At 36.7% G+C, this 16,297-nt stretch overlaps 2 protein-coding genes across 2 annotated transcripts; one reads left to right on the top strand and one right to left on the bottom strand.

Annotated features, from left to right (window-relative positions):
• Positions 1-960: 960 nt before the first annotated feature.
• On the bottom strand, positions 961-1,794 carry LOC138899069 (uncharacterized). The gene is made up of 2 exons (XM_070185184.1): positions 1,681-1,794; positions 961-1,602 (listed from the first exon to the last, which is right to left on the bottom strand). Exons 1-2 carry the CDS (start codon positions 1,792-1,794, stop codon positions 961-963), a joined length of 756 nt encoding a protein of 251 aa, XP_070041285.1.
• Positions 1,795-9,560: 7,766 nt separating this feature from the next.
• Positions 9,561-15,759, top strand: LOC104087399 (uncharacterized). Its single transcript, XM_009591850.4, has 9 exons — positions 9,561-9,838; positions 11,951-12,077; positions 12,198-12,298; positions 13,304-13,429; positions 13,539-13,659; positions 13,765-13,849; positions 14,397-14,510; positions 14,640-14,679; positions 15,323-15,759. The coding sequence occupies exons 1-9, from the start codon at positions 9,662-9,664 to the stop codon at positions 15,473-15,475; spliced, it is 1,044 nt and encodes a 347-aa protein (XP_009590145.1). The 5' UTR covers positions 9,561-9,661; the 3' UTR covers positions 15,476-15,759.
• The last annotated feature ends 538 nt before the right edge of the window (positions 15,760-16,297 follow it).

Genomic DNA, 16,297 nt, shown 5'->3' on the forward strand with positions numbered 1-16,297 from the left:
ACTCACTCAACCATTACGCCTACAGGCTACATTACTTCGAGTTCGAATCATTTCACTTGACTAATAAGCCTACGGGCTACTTTCATTTCGAGTTTGAGCAAGCACTCACTTAACCATCACTCCTACGGGCTATATTTCTTCGAGTTCGGATCATCCATTCGATGACTAAGCCTACGGGCTACTTTTATTTCGAGTTTGAACTCGACCAATTACGCCTACGGGATACATTACTTCAAGTTCAAATCATTTCACTTGACTAATAAGCCTACGGGCTACTTTCATTTCGAGTTCGAGCAAGCACTCATTCAACCATCACGCCTACGGGCTACACTACTTTGAGTTCGAATCATTCACTCGATGACTACGCCTACGGGCTACTTTTATGTCGAGTTTGAGCTCGACCTTTACGCCTGTATGCTACATTACTTCGAGTTCGAATCATTTCACACGACTAATAAGCCTACGGGCTACTTTCATTCATAGTTCAAGCAAGCACTCACTCAACCATTACGCCTACAAGCTATATTTCTTCGAGTTCGAATCGTTGACTCAGCTAGTAAGCCTAAAGGCCACATCATAGAGACTACGAAGTCCAAATTTGATTAAAGTTATTTAGATCCTTATGAAAACATTCATAAAGGCATGAATAAAAGTCTTTATGAAATAGAAGCAAGTGGGCAGAATTATCAATATACAAAATTATTTACATGGTTGATTATAATGTAAAAACTAAGGACTAAATTTCTTGATCGTTGGGAGCGGTCTCTTCTTTATCAGACCCCCCCCCCAATTCTCGGATCCGCTCTTGCTCCCATCATCATCATTATCATCATCATTGTCATCATCATCGCCATCGAAAACCAAAGCTTCAGCATCGGCTTCGAGCTCTTTGGCCCTTTTTATTTCTTCAGCGAGGTCAAAACCACTAGCATGGATCTCCTTGAGGGTTTCCCTTCGGGATCAGCACTTAGCTAGTTCGGCAACCCGATGTGCTCGAATATCGGCGGACTCGGCTGCCTCTCTTGCTTGGACCTGGGCAGCTTCAGCATCGTGCCAATAGACGGCCACGAGTGCATCCGCATCGGCCTTTGCCTTTTCGGCATCAGTTTTGGCCTTGGCAAGTACAGAGGCCAACTGAGCCTCAAGCTCCTCTATCCTTCTTGCCTGAACCGAGCCTTTTTCCTTCATTTTCTGAAGTTGGGTTTCGACCGATGATAACTGGGCTCGAGAAGTTTCTTTTTCTGCAGCAAAACGATCCATACCTTCTTTCCACTGCAAAGACTCCGTTTTTATTACGTCAACCTCCTTACGAAGCTTCCCGATCATCTCAATTTTTTGCTGCAGCTGTGAGACCGAAAAGTTAGCCATCATTCCAGTATCAAGCCCATAGGCTTTCAAAAGTATCATTACCTGCTCAGACAAATCGGTCTGATCTCGGCAAGCCTTGGCCAACTCAGCTCGGAGGTCTTTTATTTCCTCGTCCCTCTGCCCTAAGAGAAGTCTTAGGGAATTCCTCTCATCAGTAACCCGTTGAAGGTTGACTTCGTATCGACGCAGCTTGTTTTGGGACCGAGAACATGCTTCTCGATGAACTGCTACTGCCTACAAAGAAACAAGAAATGAAGTTAACGAAAAGTAAAACATAAAGGTAGTATCGGCAAAACAATTTTAAAAGCTTACCTGATTCAAAGCCTGCCGCACCCCGTGAAAAAGGTCTAATTCATCACCAGTACTGGCAACATCCTCGATACCGGTAAACATGTCACGAAAGGGATTCTCTCCATCGTGAGGCATGTCTAGATCGAGGGCCCCCAGAGCTTGGGCTTCCCGAATCACCCCAGCAGAAAAAGCGGGAAAGGTAGGTGAATCTTCGATTGCTGCTGACCCAAATGAATCACCTGGAGCATTCTCTTCGGTTCAAAGGGATTCGAGGGCCCCTTCGGTCATATCCCCTGCTCGTTAGCTCTGATGAGTTGCGTCTTCGATCTCCGATAATTCGGGGACTCTACCCCAAATCTTTCTCCGGTAAACCCTCAGGTCGAGGCGGAGCCTCGTGGAGCATCATCGGTCCAGCTGTCGATGGGGCATCAGTGGTTTTCTTCGTTCGGGCCGCCAGCGCTGACCCATCATTTTCTTCTTCTTCTTCTTCATTTTCATCCCTTAGACGCAGAATTGATACCGAGCTCAAGGGAATGGCATCCTTGTTTGGCTTGCGAGCCATCCTCTTCTTCGGTTTTGGGTCTTCAGGAACGGGGGCTCTTTTCCTTTTGTTTCCCTTCACCGGTTTTTGGACAGGGGCCAAGATTTCTTCCTCGTTGGACAAAGGCCTCAAAACCGCATCCTTACCCAAACCTACATATGGAAATTTTTTATAAGATATTTGAAAACCACCTCGTTCGAAGAATACGAGAAATGGGCTTACCATGATTTTTGGCCTCCTACCGACCCTTTGACAAATCACGCCATGAGCGCTCGGCGTATGTGGAGGTCAAAACAAGAGCTCGTACCCAATTTTTGAGATCGGGAACTGCTCCGGGCATCTAGGGAACTGCTACATCATAAAAAGAGGAGTGTCGAAGAGAGAAAAAAATGAAAGAACAAAGTAGAAGTAACATCAGGATCACACTTACGTTTCATATTCCACTCCTCGGGAAAAGGCATCTTTTCAGTCGGAATCAGGTCCAAAGTCCTTACTCGAACGAACCTGCTTATCCAACCCCAGTCCCTGTCCTCGTCAATACTCAAGAACAGAGCCTTGGAAGCCCGACATTGAAGTTTTATTAACCTTTCTCGAAAAAGTCGAGGACGGTATAATCGGATAAGATGGTCGAGGGTGAATGGCATCCCCTCGATTTTGCTCACGAAATATTGGATCAAGATAACAATCCGCCAAAAAGATGGGTGGACCTGGCCTAAGGTAATTTGGTATTGATGACAGAAATCAATGATAACGAAATTGAGGGGACCCAACGTGAAAGGGTAAGAATACACATTCAAAAACCCTCTCACGTGCGAAGTGATATCTTCGTCAGAAGAAGGAATCATTATTTCTTTTTTATCCCAATTGCAATCCTTCTTTAGCTGTTAGAGGTGCTTCTCGGTTATCGAACATATATACCTCGATACCGGTTCACATCGACCTGGGACCGAGGAGCCTTTATCGACCTTGAAATCAGAAGTAAGGACGCACCCCTCGGGAACGCACTCCTCAGGCCGTGGTTCTACCAGCGTATCATCGGCGGTACACTATGAAGATGAAGCTTTCTCTTTCTGAGGGATGGTTTGTGACGTTTTCGCCATTTTTGAATTTAGAAGTAAAGATAGAGAAAAATGGCAAAAATTTGGTAGAATTGAAGAGGGGCTTCTGTAGAAAGAAATCACAGAATTACTGGTAAGTTGGAGAGTACGAAAAGGGATTTGGGAAATTTGGAAGTTAGAAGATGTAAAAGTAGTAATGGATAAAAGAAAGGGTTATTTATAGGCTCGCATCATGACGGTTCAATATCAGAGTTGGTCGACCACCGTCTGACAAGCATTAAAAACCTTAAAAGACTAAATCGATGGGACAACTATCACATACGTCATAATTGATCCTTGTTAAAACGTCAGCTTGTTACCCGATCGAACAGTCGAAAATCATATCGATTCTAATCGCATCCTTCATGAGAATCGAGGGGACTATCTATATACGGTCAAAATAGATTTCGGCTTTCCTATATTCGATCGAGATTGAGTGGCAAGAAATTGGAGTAGGATTTTGGGAGTAAGCTCCGAAGACGGTACAAACGAGCCTCGAATCCGAAGGCTGCTCGAGGGGTCAACTCGATAATCTTATCGAGCCCTTAACCAAACCGATCTGCAAGGCATTGCTTCGAGGTCAGAAATGCGCCACGCCCATCCCGAAGGTCGAACTAAAGCCAAGACCTAAGGGCCGACCCAATGACGAGTTCGAGCCAGTTTCGAGCTCACAGACAAGAGCCGTTGCAACCGCACCAAGAGAGAGAATCTTGGCGGGAATCAAGGAAGAGACAAATTATCCTGGGTCCTCTACTATATGCTTTATTTTATTATTTTATTATAAATAATGTAATGACCCTCTATTATAAAAGAGGGGATCCTTGTAAGCTATAGACACGGAATAGATTGGAACAAAAGATCTTTTCTTATATACAAAAATATCTCCTTATACTTGTCTTACTTCATCTTATTCATTCTTTCTGTTCATCACTCTCATTCTAATAGTCAAAATACTTGTATTGTTATCTTTGTATCAAAGGATATTACGTATCCTTAGAACCATATATAAATTTAACGTTACCCGATTTTTCGGGTAAACAAACTGCAAATCACTGCCAACGGCCATACATTTTAAATGCATTTTCCTAAATTGAGGGATGGTTTGCGGGAAATTACTGAAACATTTGATGCTTTTACAAAATAAGAAAGATTTAAGTAAAACTAGCTAGACTAGAAGATATTGTCATTTGAACATGGGAGAAAAGATAAAAGGTGTTCATTATATAATATGATAATGGGAAGAAGGTATAAGAAACTCTATAATGTAAGAAGAAATGCTTATAGTTTGCAAAGACTCTCCAGATTTGGCATCTCATTTACCTTTAACTCTCCAGTTTGCCAAGACTTCGAGCTGTCATAACCGAAAATATATATATTTCTCAGTTTGTTGCAGCTTCTTACATGAACAGCTCTGAGGTTGGGAAATAAAACATGTCCATTTTGAACATTTACTGACATCCCTTCAAGTGTTTCTCCAATGATTCTTTCCAATATGGTACACCCCACAATTTTGAGCAGCAAAGGATGGGAATACATATCTCAAGTTGTTAGAACAACTAATCTCAACGGCAGTTTTGTATTATAATTGGAGGTTTGTCCTCAGTAGTAAGCGGTCACTTAAATCCCAGATTTTGGTCAGTGAAAGCAAATTATGCAACTGGATCCTTTTGAATGCCCTTGAGTTTGGATAACATACATACATTCATTTGCATCTCCTGTCAAAAGAGTGTTCGATTCTACCCATATGTAAAATTGAGTTGTACTGATTTTCATGGTCGGATTACAGATTCGGCAGAACCCACTAACTTTTACTCATATCATATATTATATTAACAAATTCACTTAATTTTATCCCGAACCCAGAGTTATTATATCTAAGCATTTAAAATCCATAAACTTAAAATTCTTGCTCCACCGATATTTAAGTCCACCAAAGTGGTTTGAGGGGATGAGCCTGAAACTTTAAGTGTACATGTGCAAAACAAGCATGGAGGGAGTAATTTCAATGACACTGTATTTGATACCATGGCTAGTGAGACATAGTTTCTTCCGGTGAAAAACATTTTCCAGAAAAAACCTCTCTGTCCAACACTCTAAAATTTAGAAACCATTTCAAATGACTTGATGGAGGAAAACATAAGTGAAGAAAATATTTTTCCCTTTTAATGAAAAATGTTTTTTGGTGTTTAATTGGTTGCATGATTAATATCTTTTCTGTAATGTCACGTCGATGGAATTATAGTAGGAAAGGAAACATAAGAGCCTATAGTTTAAATACGTAAAATTCGGGTCATTTTGATCACACTCAACTCTAGTCCTGAAAATGATAAGCGGTCGCTGTAAATATAACCATACTTATGAGTCCAGGGTCGAATCTCACAGAGAACTAAAGCTTAGTTATAGTTATTTAACATCACTAAGAAAAAAGTTCAAACAATTTTCGAGTGATAAAGATTAATATTTTTGTTTTAAACTACTTATTAACTAAAAAAATACAAAAGTAATAAGATTATCAACTAAAGAGAAATATGTGAATTGAAGAAAAAAAAGCGTAGGATTATGATTTCCTCAGTTATCAGGATAAATGCATAACGTGTTCACTATAATTACGCCGCTTTATTCTCCATTGATCGTGAGTTCTCCTGTTACAATAATTATCTCTCAATCAAAAGCAGTAATTTTCTAGAATTATTCTCTCGAACTAACCCTAGCTAGCAATTCAAGCGACTCACAAAGATCGTGCCAAAACTTCGTTATCTCTAATTTTACTTTTAAATCCAAGTAATTAATATCTTAACTTACTCAAAAGTGACACCGTTCAACAACAACCTAATCAAGTATTCTTTTTCAAGCAACACATGATATATAGGCACAGTTAATCGATGGTCATTCAATTAACAACAAGCAAAACGTAGTTGAACAAATAGATTATAAAAATGATTCATTATAAATAAGCATGGTCAATAATTCACCCAATAATTGATTCCATCAAATCCCTAGAAGAAAAGTTTAGCTACACATACTATTACTCAAAAATACATAAACAATTGTCAGACCAAAATTCATAGAAATAAAGATAGAGAAGTAGAGAAAAACTCTTTGATTTGTCTTGTGGAATGGACTTGAGGATCTTTCTGGCTCAATTTTACTTCAACAATAGTGTTCCTTGCCTTCTCAGGCCCAGAATGCGGCTTAAATAAGAGTTAGAAGCTTATATATTACATTCCAAAGCCAAATGACTAAGTTGACCCCGGCCCCCACAACTTATGAGATGAAAGTACCCAAAAAAAAATATATGCATTTTTAGCCGTTTATCACATTTGCTATCCAAGATTCAGATTCAGAGTCATCATTCATGTGCTATCCTTCTATATTGAAAAAAAATGATTAAAAATCTCAATATTCTAAGGAAATTTAATTTTACGAAATGACTCAGATGTACATTATCGAGTATTATCCTCCTTGGTTGAGACAATCCAGCTTTTGAGTTGAAAAATTTAAGAATGATATTTGAATGAAACTTTTTTCATAAAAGCATTTATAAGTAAATTCTCAATAATAAGACGTATATTCTTTTAGAAAAGCTCGATTACACTATTCTTTTAGGGAACCCCCCCCCCCCCCCCCCCCCCAACCCCCAACATTAACGCTTAAATAATAAGAAGAAAAAAAGACAGTTATTTTAGTTGTTTGGTCTTTGATTGGAAGAACTTTTTAATTATTGATTTATCTTATAAATAGAATTTTATTTAAGGTGAATGTCTATATTTTAGAGAGATTCTAGGGATTGTTATTTTATGGCTAAGTCACTCTTTTCCTATAAATAGAGAGGTTCTATTTCATTGTAATTCATCTCAAATCAATAGAATTCTCTTTCCCTTTTCTTTGCAATATTCTTCTAGTGTTTTATTTCACGTTATCAGTACGAGACTCTACCGTCTCAAGAAGCTCTTTGAGAAGACTAAGCAAATATGAATATCTCACAAAGCAAACTTGAATCAAAGTTCAATAGTAAAAATATTTGTTTAATTGATTCATGTACGACTTAACCAATCCACGATTTAACCAATCCTAAGATTCATGAGGAAATCACTGAGCCTGAGACTCAAATAAATAAGGAACTATCAATAAACTCAATCGATATTGAGACAAATTTGAACCGATTGGATATAATAGTGGATTATGTCTTTGCATATATTGTTACATCTAGCATTATTCAAGATAGTGAGGATCTTGAACCTCAATCTATTGGAGAATGTCACCGAAGACGTGATTGGCCAAAATAGCAAGAAGCAATCCAATCTGAGTTGGATTCACTTGCGAAACGTGAAGTTTTTGGGTCTGTAGTCCAAACACCTAATGGTGTTAAACCTGTTGGTTATTAATGGGTCTTTGTACGTAAGAGAAATGAGAAAAATGAGGTACAAAGATATAAGGCAGACCTTGTTGCACAAGGGTTTTCACAAAGGCATGATGTCGATTATGAAGAGACATATTCACCTGTTATGGATGCAATAACATTTTGTTATCTCATTAGTTTTGCTGTCCATAAAAAGCTTGACATGCATTTAATAGATGTGATTACCACGTACTTTTATGGATCACTTGATAATAAGATATACATGAAAATTTTCGAGGGATTTAAAGTGCCTGACGCACATAATTCAAAGTCCTGGGAAATGTGTTCAATCAAATTGCAAAGATCTTTGTATGGTCTAAAGCAATCAGGACAATGTAGTATAACCGTCTTCATGAGTATTTATTAAAGGAAGCTTATATAAATGATGCCATTTGCCCGTGTATTTTTATAAAGAAAACAACATCGGAATTTATTGTACTTGCCATATATGTTGATGACATAAACCTTATTGGGACTCTTATAGAACTCCAAAAGGTAATTGAATATTTAAAGAAGGAATTCGAGATGAAAGATCTCGGAAAGATAAAATTATGTCTCGATTTGCAAATTGAACATTTGGCAAACAGGATTTTTTTTATCAATCTGCCTACACAGAAAAGGTATTGAAACGGTTTTACATGGATGTAGCACATCCATTAAGTACTCCAATGGTTGTTCGATCACTTGATATGAATAAGGATCCGTTCCGATCTCAAAAAAATAATGAAAAGCTACTTGGTCCTGAAGTACCATATCTTAGTGCAATTGGTGCACAAATGTATCTTGCTAATACTACAAGGCCTGGCATAACTTTTTCAGTTAATGTCTTAGCAAGATATATCTATGCTCCTACAAGGAGACATTGGAATGGAATCAAACACATATTGCAGTATCTAAAAGGGACTACCGATATGGGCTTATTTTATGGTAATAATTGTAGTCCCGATCTTGTTGGTTATGCCGATGCTGGGTATTTATCCGACCCACATAAGGCTTGATCTCAAATATGCTATGTGTTTACATGTGGAGGCACTGCCATATCTTGATGATCGACTAAGCAATCAATCGTAGCTACTTCATCTAATCATGCTGAGATAATTGCTATTCATGAAGCAAGTCGAGAATGTGTATGGTTGAGGTCTGTAATACATCTTATTTGAGACAAATGTGGTTTGAAGTGTGACAAACTACCCACGATTTTGTATGAAGAGAATGGAGCATGCACAACCCAATTGAAGAGAGGATTCATAAAAGGAGATATGACAAAGCACATTTCACCAAAGTTATTTTTCACCCATGATCTTCAAAAGAATGGTGATATCAACGTGCAACAGATTCGTTCAAGAAGCTAGTGTACAAGATTGGGATGCGAAGGCTCAATGATGTGAATTGATGCTCTCATCAGGGTAGTTAATACGCGTTGTACTCTTTTTCCCTTGCAAGGTTTTGTCCCACTTGGTTTTTCTTGCAAGGTTTTTAACGAGGCAACCAAATGGCGTATTTCTAAACATGTGTACTCTTTTTCCTTCACTAGAATTTTTTTCCCACTGAGTTTTATTTTTAGTTAAGGTTTTAACGAGATACATTATCTGTTGAATAGACATTGAAGGGGAGTGTTATAAATAGAATTTTATTTAAGGTGAATGTCTATATTTTAGAGAGATTCTAGGGATTGTTACTTTGTAGTTAAGTCACTATTTAAATAGAGGTGTTCTATTCCATTGTATTTCATTTCAAATCAATAGAATTTTCTCTCCCTTTTCTTTGCAATATTCTTCTATTGTTTTATTTCAATTTATTAAATTTACACTAATTGTTTTGGTTAGTAGCATCTTTTACTATCTTAAAGCCAAAACAAAAAAAACCCCATCTTTTCTTATCTGCGTTTCGAGGGGTTCCTAACAGAAAAGTCAAAACTCGGTGCTTCTTCCAAATTCCACAGAAACTCAGAGAGAAGTAGAAGAAATGGGAGAAGGAGGAGAAGATCCACAGAAACTGAAGAAAATAGCAGCGGCAGCATACGACTACGAGAACGATCCGAGATGGGCAGATTACTGGTCCAACATCCTCATTCCTCCTCACATGGCTTCCCGTTCCGACGTCGTCGACCACTTTAAGCGCAAATTCTACCAAAAATGCATCGTCAGTATTCTCTTTCTTTTTTTCTTCTTCTAATTTACTTGTACAGTACTTTATATATATATATATATGCCCCTTTCAAAGTGGGTTCGAATAGAGCGGAATGTATGTGGAGTATTTATATAGCCCACCTCAGCTAATTTGGGATTGGGTCGAAGTTGATAAGTGATACTAATTGATTGAATTGTATATTCTGATATTCAAAATCATTGGACTTCAGATGCGGTTTAGTGGGAACTTTGTTTGCTACTCCATATTTTATTTAATGTCTATCAGTTAATTTAGAAGTCCTAATTAATGTGTTAATCTCGTTTATTGTTGTTTACACTTTGTGGTTGTCCTACTTTTAATTGCTTTTCGTCATTTCTAGTTTTGTCAAAAGTGTATAGCCGATTTCAAGTTGAGATGAAGTTGATTGTTCAAGTGTACTATGGATTGAGTTATTTGGATATTAGCATGTAAATCTCAGTTGTTCTGATCAAAGTTCAGGGCTTTCTACTAAAAGATTCCAACAATTTCATAATTAAGATGAGTTTTTTTTAATCTTTTCGTCAAACTCCATTTAACTAGCATTACTTTCTCTTTCCCTGTTCTTATTGCTGTGGTGCAGCATGAAATTCACTCAGGTTTATTTTTTCTCATGGAATCTTTTTGTCTGAATGTTGTACTTTATTTTAATATACTACTTTTTTTTCAATTTAATTGTTGAATAGGTGCATCGGACTTCATTTTCCTTCCTACTGTTCAAGCTTAATCTCATCATATTCCCACTTTTATTGTCCCCTTGAGTACATTGACTTCCCAAAATTGGGGCTTCTAGAAATTTAGCGGAGAATGTTGATTCTCATTTTTTTCCTCCTCTCAAGCCTAACCTGCTACCCCTACCCAGGGGCGGCCTGACCCTAAAGCAAGTGAATGCCCCAAAAATTTAAGGGCCCCAAAATTACTATTTCTCTATATATAGTAGTATATTATTTTATATAATTATCTCTTATTATTGATAAATTTATTTCTTTATTGTCATATTATTTTTTAAACTCGATTTCTTCCTCTAATTAATATAACTAAAATAGTTTTCCGTCAATTTTATTTTACTTTTTTACTTAATTATCACGTAACTATATCTAATAATCTAATTTATTATTTATTTTCCTTACATAAATTATACTCGCTCCGTCCCAATTTATATGAAAGTGTTTGACTGGACATGGAGTTTATGAAATAAAGGAAGGTTTTTGAAACTTGTAATCTTAAATAAATCATAGAAATTTGTGGGGTAGAAATTATCTCATTAATGGTAAAAAGAAAAATCTAAAGTTGAATTGTTACCAAATATAGAAAGGGACTTACTAAAAAAAAGGAGTCACTTAAGTTGGGACGGAGGAAGTATGTTTTCTGGTTCTCCATTTCAGTTGTGATGCAATCAACTTTAAATTCATTTAATTTTCTGTACTTTATAAAACTAAGTTCTCATTTTTTTTAATTCCACGTCCTCACTTGTCTAATTTTTTTTAAAAACGATGTTCATTAAATAATAAATAAAAAAAAAATAAAAAAAATATATATATATATATATTAAGGCCTCTTATTAAGGCTTTGCTTTAGGCCTCGGATGATGTTGGGCCGCCCTTGCCCCCGGGTGTTAATTTTTCTGTGCCTTTAAGTGTTTTCTTCACTCATTCCTGAGGTATAGTACTGTCTTCACTTTCAGGTAATATAATGGTTTTAACTCTTTAGTTGTCTATCATTTGAGATTGTTGCTGAATGTATATTTATTTCACTTGATCTTTTGAGTACTTAATCCTCCATTTCCTAGAGAACAGATGAAAATTCAAAAGTGGTGTCCTATTAGATAACAGTGTGGAAATGCTCTTAGGTTCCTAGCAATGTGGAATGATACCATTGAGAGATTTTTAATGCACAATAATAATAAAGTGGGAAATCAAGTTCAAGTTCTTGTAGCACTTCTGCTTTTTTGATGGACTCTTGAGCTTCGTTGTACTAAAAATACAATTTCAGATGTCCGAAGTGGGGCACGTCTTTACATTTTTATGTTGATCTTGAGATGTTGCTTTGGCGCTTTGGTTTCATTTGATAGTGTATCTTTGTCTTCAGGACCCTGGTCTAGTGGTTGAGCCACTGACTACCAGCAATTCATCCCAACCAGCAAGGCCATCACCCGCGCAACCTTCATCTTCGTCGTCCACAACTTCTAATAACCAGCCAAGACAACGTAACTCTGGTATGAATTTCTTGCTGAATTTTGAATAAATGGAGAAGTGCCCGATCTTTTGGAGTACATCGTTACTTGAAATATATTTTTTTGTTTCTTCTAAATGCATTTTATATGTATTCTTAATAGGACCAGCTAGTAGAACTTCTGGGACGTCATCAACCCCAGCTTCAAATCCAACATCACTTCGATGGGACCGACATACTATACAATTTTCAGTGAATGCTTGGGTACTGTATATTTGCACTAGAGAAATATATGAATCATTTTCTTTTTAACTTCAACACCATGAGTTCTATAGAAATTCATGGTTTTAGTCTGGAATATCAAGGTTTTTCCTGTATGGTAGTAGATCAAATGGTCAACTCATTATTAGCAAAAAGGGATAAGGTCGGGTATATATTGCAAGGATGGGACCATCATTCCTTTAGAATAATACTGTCTCTTGATGCAGTGCACATGCCAGCTTTTTGTAGTAGTGGATGCCTTCTCTATGGGTATGGGTGTGTATATGGAAAAATTCAATATAGAATTATTTCTTTTTCCAACGCTCTTCTACAACCTTGATCTCAATTGATTTATCATTTGATACCTGTGGGTCAGGGGTGTAAATATGAAAAAGATAAGTAGAAAAATTGTGAGGAAAAGCTTGTTTTATTATCAATTAGAAATAACTCTGCATCATAGCCTTTCTTTGTTGAGATTACCTGTATATAAAAATTAAGTTTATGGTTATAAGTTATTCTGGTGATTAGATCTATAAAAAGCTTGACTCAAGCACGACTGTGTCAAATTTTCTAAATAAGTACTTTAGCCTAGTTCCTTGGTCTTTTTAAATGTCATGGTACATTAATTCTTTCTGATACTTAACCTCCCCCCCCAACCCAAAAAAATAAAAATAAAAGAAGAAAAAGAAAAAAAGAGGTTCTTTGTGGTCTTCAGAAGGGTGGGGAAGCTTCGTCCGTTGCATAGGTCGGATGTGTAGTTAAAATTGTTTGCAAAGACCTCTCCTTAACTTGTGGGTCAAAGTTAATAGAAACTCCTCTCGTCATTTTGCTTTTCTAAGGTTGATTTTCTTCGAATCATTTCTTTTTTCCTGGTGCTCTCTCTTGCATCTTTGAACTTCAGTCTGAGACTTACAGGACTAGATTTTGATGATCGTATTTGACACTCTTAAATTGGTCTTAACTCAAATTACTTAGTTCTTAAATTGCTTATGGTACTCTTTTCTGCAGGTTTTTGTTGTGGCAGTTCTCGCAGTTTTTCCGCTTACACCTACAATTCTGTCAAACAGAGCATATCGATTGTCCTTTTTGGGAACTGCATGTTCTTCCTTATATTCATTATACTCATTATATGGGGTAAAAAAAATTTCTAATTTATTTTTTCAACTTCATACCTGAGATCAGTTTTTGTCCTTTGGAGTTTGGGCAATGCGGCTACTTCTAATAATCTAGTAACTTTTTGTAGAAGCCAAGGGCTTGGAATTTGCAAGCAGTGCAAGTTTGGTTGCAGTCAGTGATTGTGACAAAAGATTTCATCTACTTCATTTACTGCCTTACTTTTGTAACTTCCCATCTTTACCTGAAATGTAAGCTTGACTCCTGTCTGTTTTTCTTTTGCCGCTGTTATTTTATTAATAAATATTAGCTGTGTAAATTCATTCAGTAATATATTCATGATCAATGATTTGCAGTTGCTTTGATTCCTGTTTCATGCCGAGCACTTGAACATGTCGCGAAATTCCTGCGACGTAACTTCAGCACATCTTCTTTGTACAGGTAAAATACTGTTTAATTAAGTTACCAAAGAAAGTTAAAGCTGTTTTTCTTATCATTTGAAACCAGCAATCGGGAGAAAAGCAGTACAGGTATCCTACTAAATAACTAAATATAATTATAAAAAGCATTACAGTATCCTATTAAATAATTAAATGTAATTATACTGCAGGAATCTTTGATGTTCCAACTGCTGTTGTGGTTTCATATTGCTTAGTGAAATATATCTGATATATTATGGATAAGACTAACATGTAGCTAACCTGCAATTGTGAAAGCTCAGAATGAAATTGTATATTATCTTCTCTTGCAAGTTTATCATATATGTGAAGTTGTGAACATTCTAGCTGTATATGACCATTTTCCTTCATGTCAAAACATCGAAAACTTCGTACATTTTTATTCAGTGTAAATCACTTGGGTGAATGTTATTATTTGGTTCCCCCACCCCACCCCACCCCACCCAACCCACCCCAACACACAATGCTGTTGAAGGTAGATTGGTTGTTTTGGATTTTTCCATGACTGAAAATTTGTCGACCGTCTACAGGAAGTACTTGGAAGAGGCTTGCGTATGGGTTGAGTCAAACGTAACTACTCTTAGCATACTGTCTTCACAGGCTGAGATTGGGCTGGGATTTCTTCTAGTTGTCTCTCTATTATCGTAAGTCTCTCAACCTTTTTTTTTTTTAAAATCCTGGCCTGTGCCAGTGCTTGTTATGATGTTATCTTCCTGGACATTATCATTTTGGTTTCTATTGGCTTATAACTATTTGTATTCATGAAAATTCAGGTGGCAGCGTAATATTATACAAACATTCATGTACTGGCAGGTTTGTCTTGTCCTGTCATTTTCACTTTTGTATCTTCAGCATCTTTTGCCATTTAAATAAATTGTTTCTTTGATATAAGCGAATGTGAGAAATTGTGAGTTATGTTACTTCTTTCTTCTCTCTATATTGTTGTTCCAGCAAGCATTTCTTCCTGGAATGGAAGAAATATATTCGACAAATAGTTGGATGGTGCAACGCATTGGGTTGGGCATGCACCTATTTATTACCCACCCATATCCAACCTAGCACACCTTTTGCCACCCCTACAAACTGTGACAACTTCATGAATCAGAGTTTAAACTTGATGAAGTGTTATGTGTTACTCTAGGCCGCTTCTATACCCACTTTTTGGATAATGGGCTTGCCTTCTATTCTTCTCTACTTAAATACCAAGCTTTCGCCTAGCTCACAAATCATGTGTTGCACGCTAGCCATTGAACCAAAAGCCCTAGGATCCTTGTTTCCCATTGTGTTGGGAGTACAACATATTAGTTCATTTTAGTGACTATTATGCAACTCTTTGCAGCTATTGATGCTTATGTACACCGCATTGCTTTGTTACAATGACTATAATGCAGACTCTTTGCAGCCTATTGAAACTGTCATAAGTTTGTTATAATGACTATTATGTAACTCCTTGCAGCTATTGAAGCTTATGTATCATGCTCCTGCCACAGCTGGTTACCATCAGAGTGTGTGGGCTAAGATTGGGAGGCTTGTAAATCCTCTTGTTCAACGATATGCCCCGTTCATGAATACTCCTATTTCTACTATTCAGAGATGGTGGTTCAGGTAGAAGACGTGCTGAACGATATACAAGAGTTGTAGTGCAGGAAATACTTCTTTGGGATTTTACTTTGTCCTGAAGGATGAATATATAAACTAGAATTATCTATCTAGTTCCTAATAATTGCCTTCGGGGTTACTTACCAAATTTTCCCATTTTCATCTAGAGGGATGTGACAATACGTTATTTTCCTCTGTTCAACTCTTTTGTTTTCTTGCTTTAATCTCGTCCGTCGAAGTATGATTTACCTATACGTAGGTTCTTTTTTACTATCAACTATTTATTTCTGTTTCTCTTGCATGTTTCGAGTTTTAACATCTATTTCTATATTGCTCAATGCATGGTGAGCCCTTAGAGCCTGTTTGGCCAAAGTACTTTTGTTCTAAAGTGCTTTTCGAAAAAGTTTTGCAAAGAAGCAGTTTGTGCTTGGCCAATTGATTAAGCAGTGCTTTTTGCAACCAAATTGTGTTTGGCCAATCATTCCAGGAAGCACTTTTGAATATCAAAATACATGAAAGGATTGTGAAGGTTCATTTTGCATTAGTATTACTTAAAGGAAATTTTACCTCCTATAGCAAAGGTATACACCCTATTTATTATAAACAAAAATTATTCTAAAAAATTATTTTATATAGTTACCTTTTATATTTTATAGCAAAATAGGTATTTATGGTATATACTACAATTGAGGCATGAAATATGCTATTTATATTTTTCCTCTCTTTCTTTCAATTAACATACGATTCTCTCTCATTTTTTTTCTTTTTTTTCTCTCTTAATTCTCTCTCTTCGAGCAAAATAGGCCGAATCCTTTAGGGTTACTGTAATTGA

This window comes from Nicotiana tomentosiformis, chromosome 9, assembly GCF_000390325.3.
Source record: "Nicotiana tomentosiformis chromosome 9, ASM39032v3, whole genome shotgun sequence".
NCBI classification, from domain to species: Eukaryota; Viridiplantae; Streptophyta; class Magnoliopsida; order Solanales; family Solanaceae; genus Nicotiana; species Nicotiana tomentosiformis.

Bases quoted from the DNA above. Each gene is read 5' to 3' on its own strand.
- LOC104087399 (XM_009591850.4), top strand. From the start codon at position 9,662: ATGGGAGAAGGAGGAGAAGATCCACAGAAACTGAAGAAAATAGCAGCG. The intron at 12,078-12,197 runs GTATGAATTTCT...TATTCTTAATAG, and splicing joins GCCAAGACAACGTAACTCTG to GACCAGCTAGTAGAACTTCT. The intron at 14,680-15,322 runs GTTTGTCTTGTC...AACTCCTTGCAG, and splicing joins AAACATTCATGTACTGGCAG to CTATTGAAGCTTATGTATCA.
- LOC138899069 (XM_070185184.1), bottom strand. From the start codon at position 1,794: ATGCCTCACGATGGAGAGAATCCCTTTCGTGACATGTTTACCGGTATC. The intron at 1,603-1,680 runs GTAAGCTTTTAA...GTTTCTTTGTAG, and splicing joins TGCGGCAGGCTTTGAATCAG to GCAGTAGCAGTTCATCGAGA.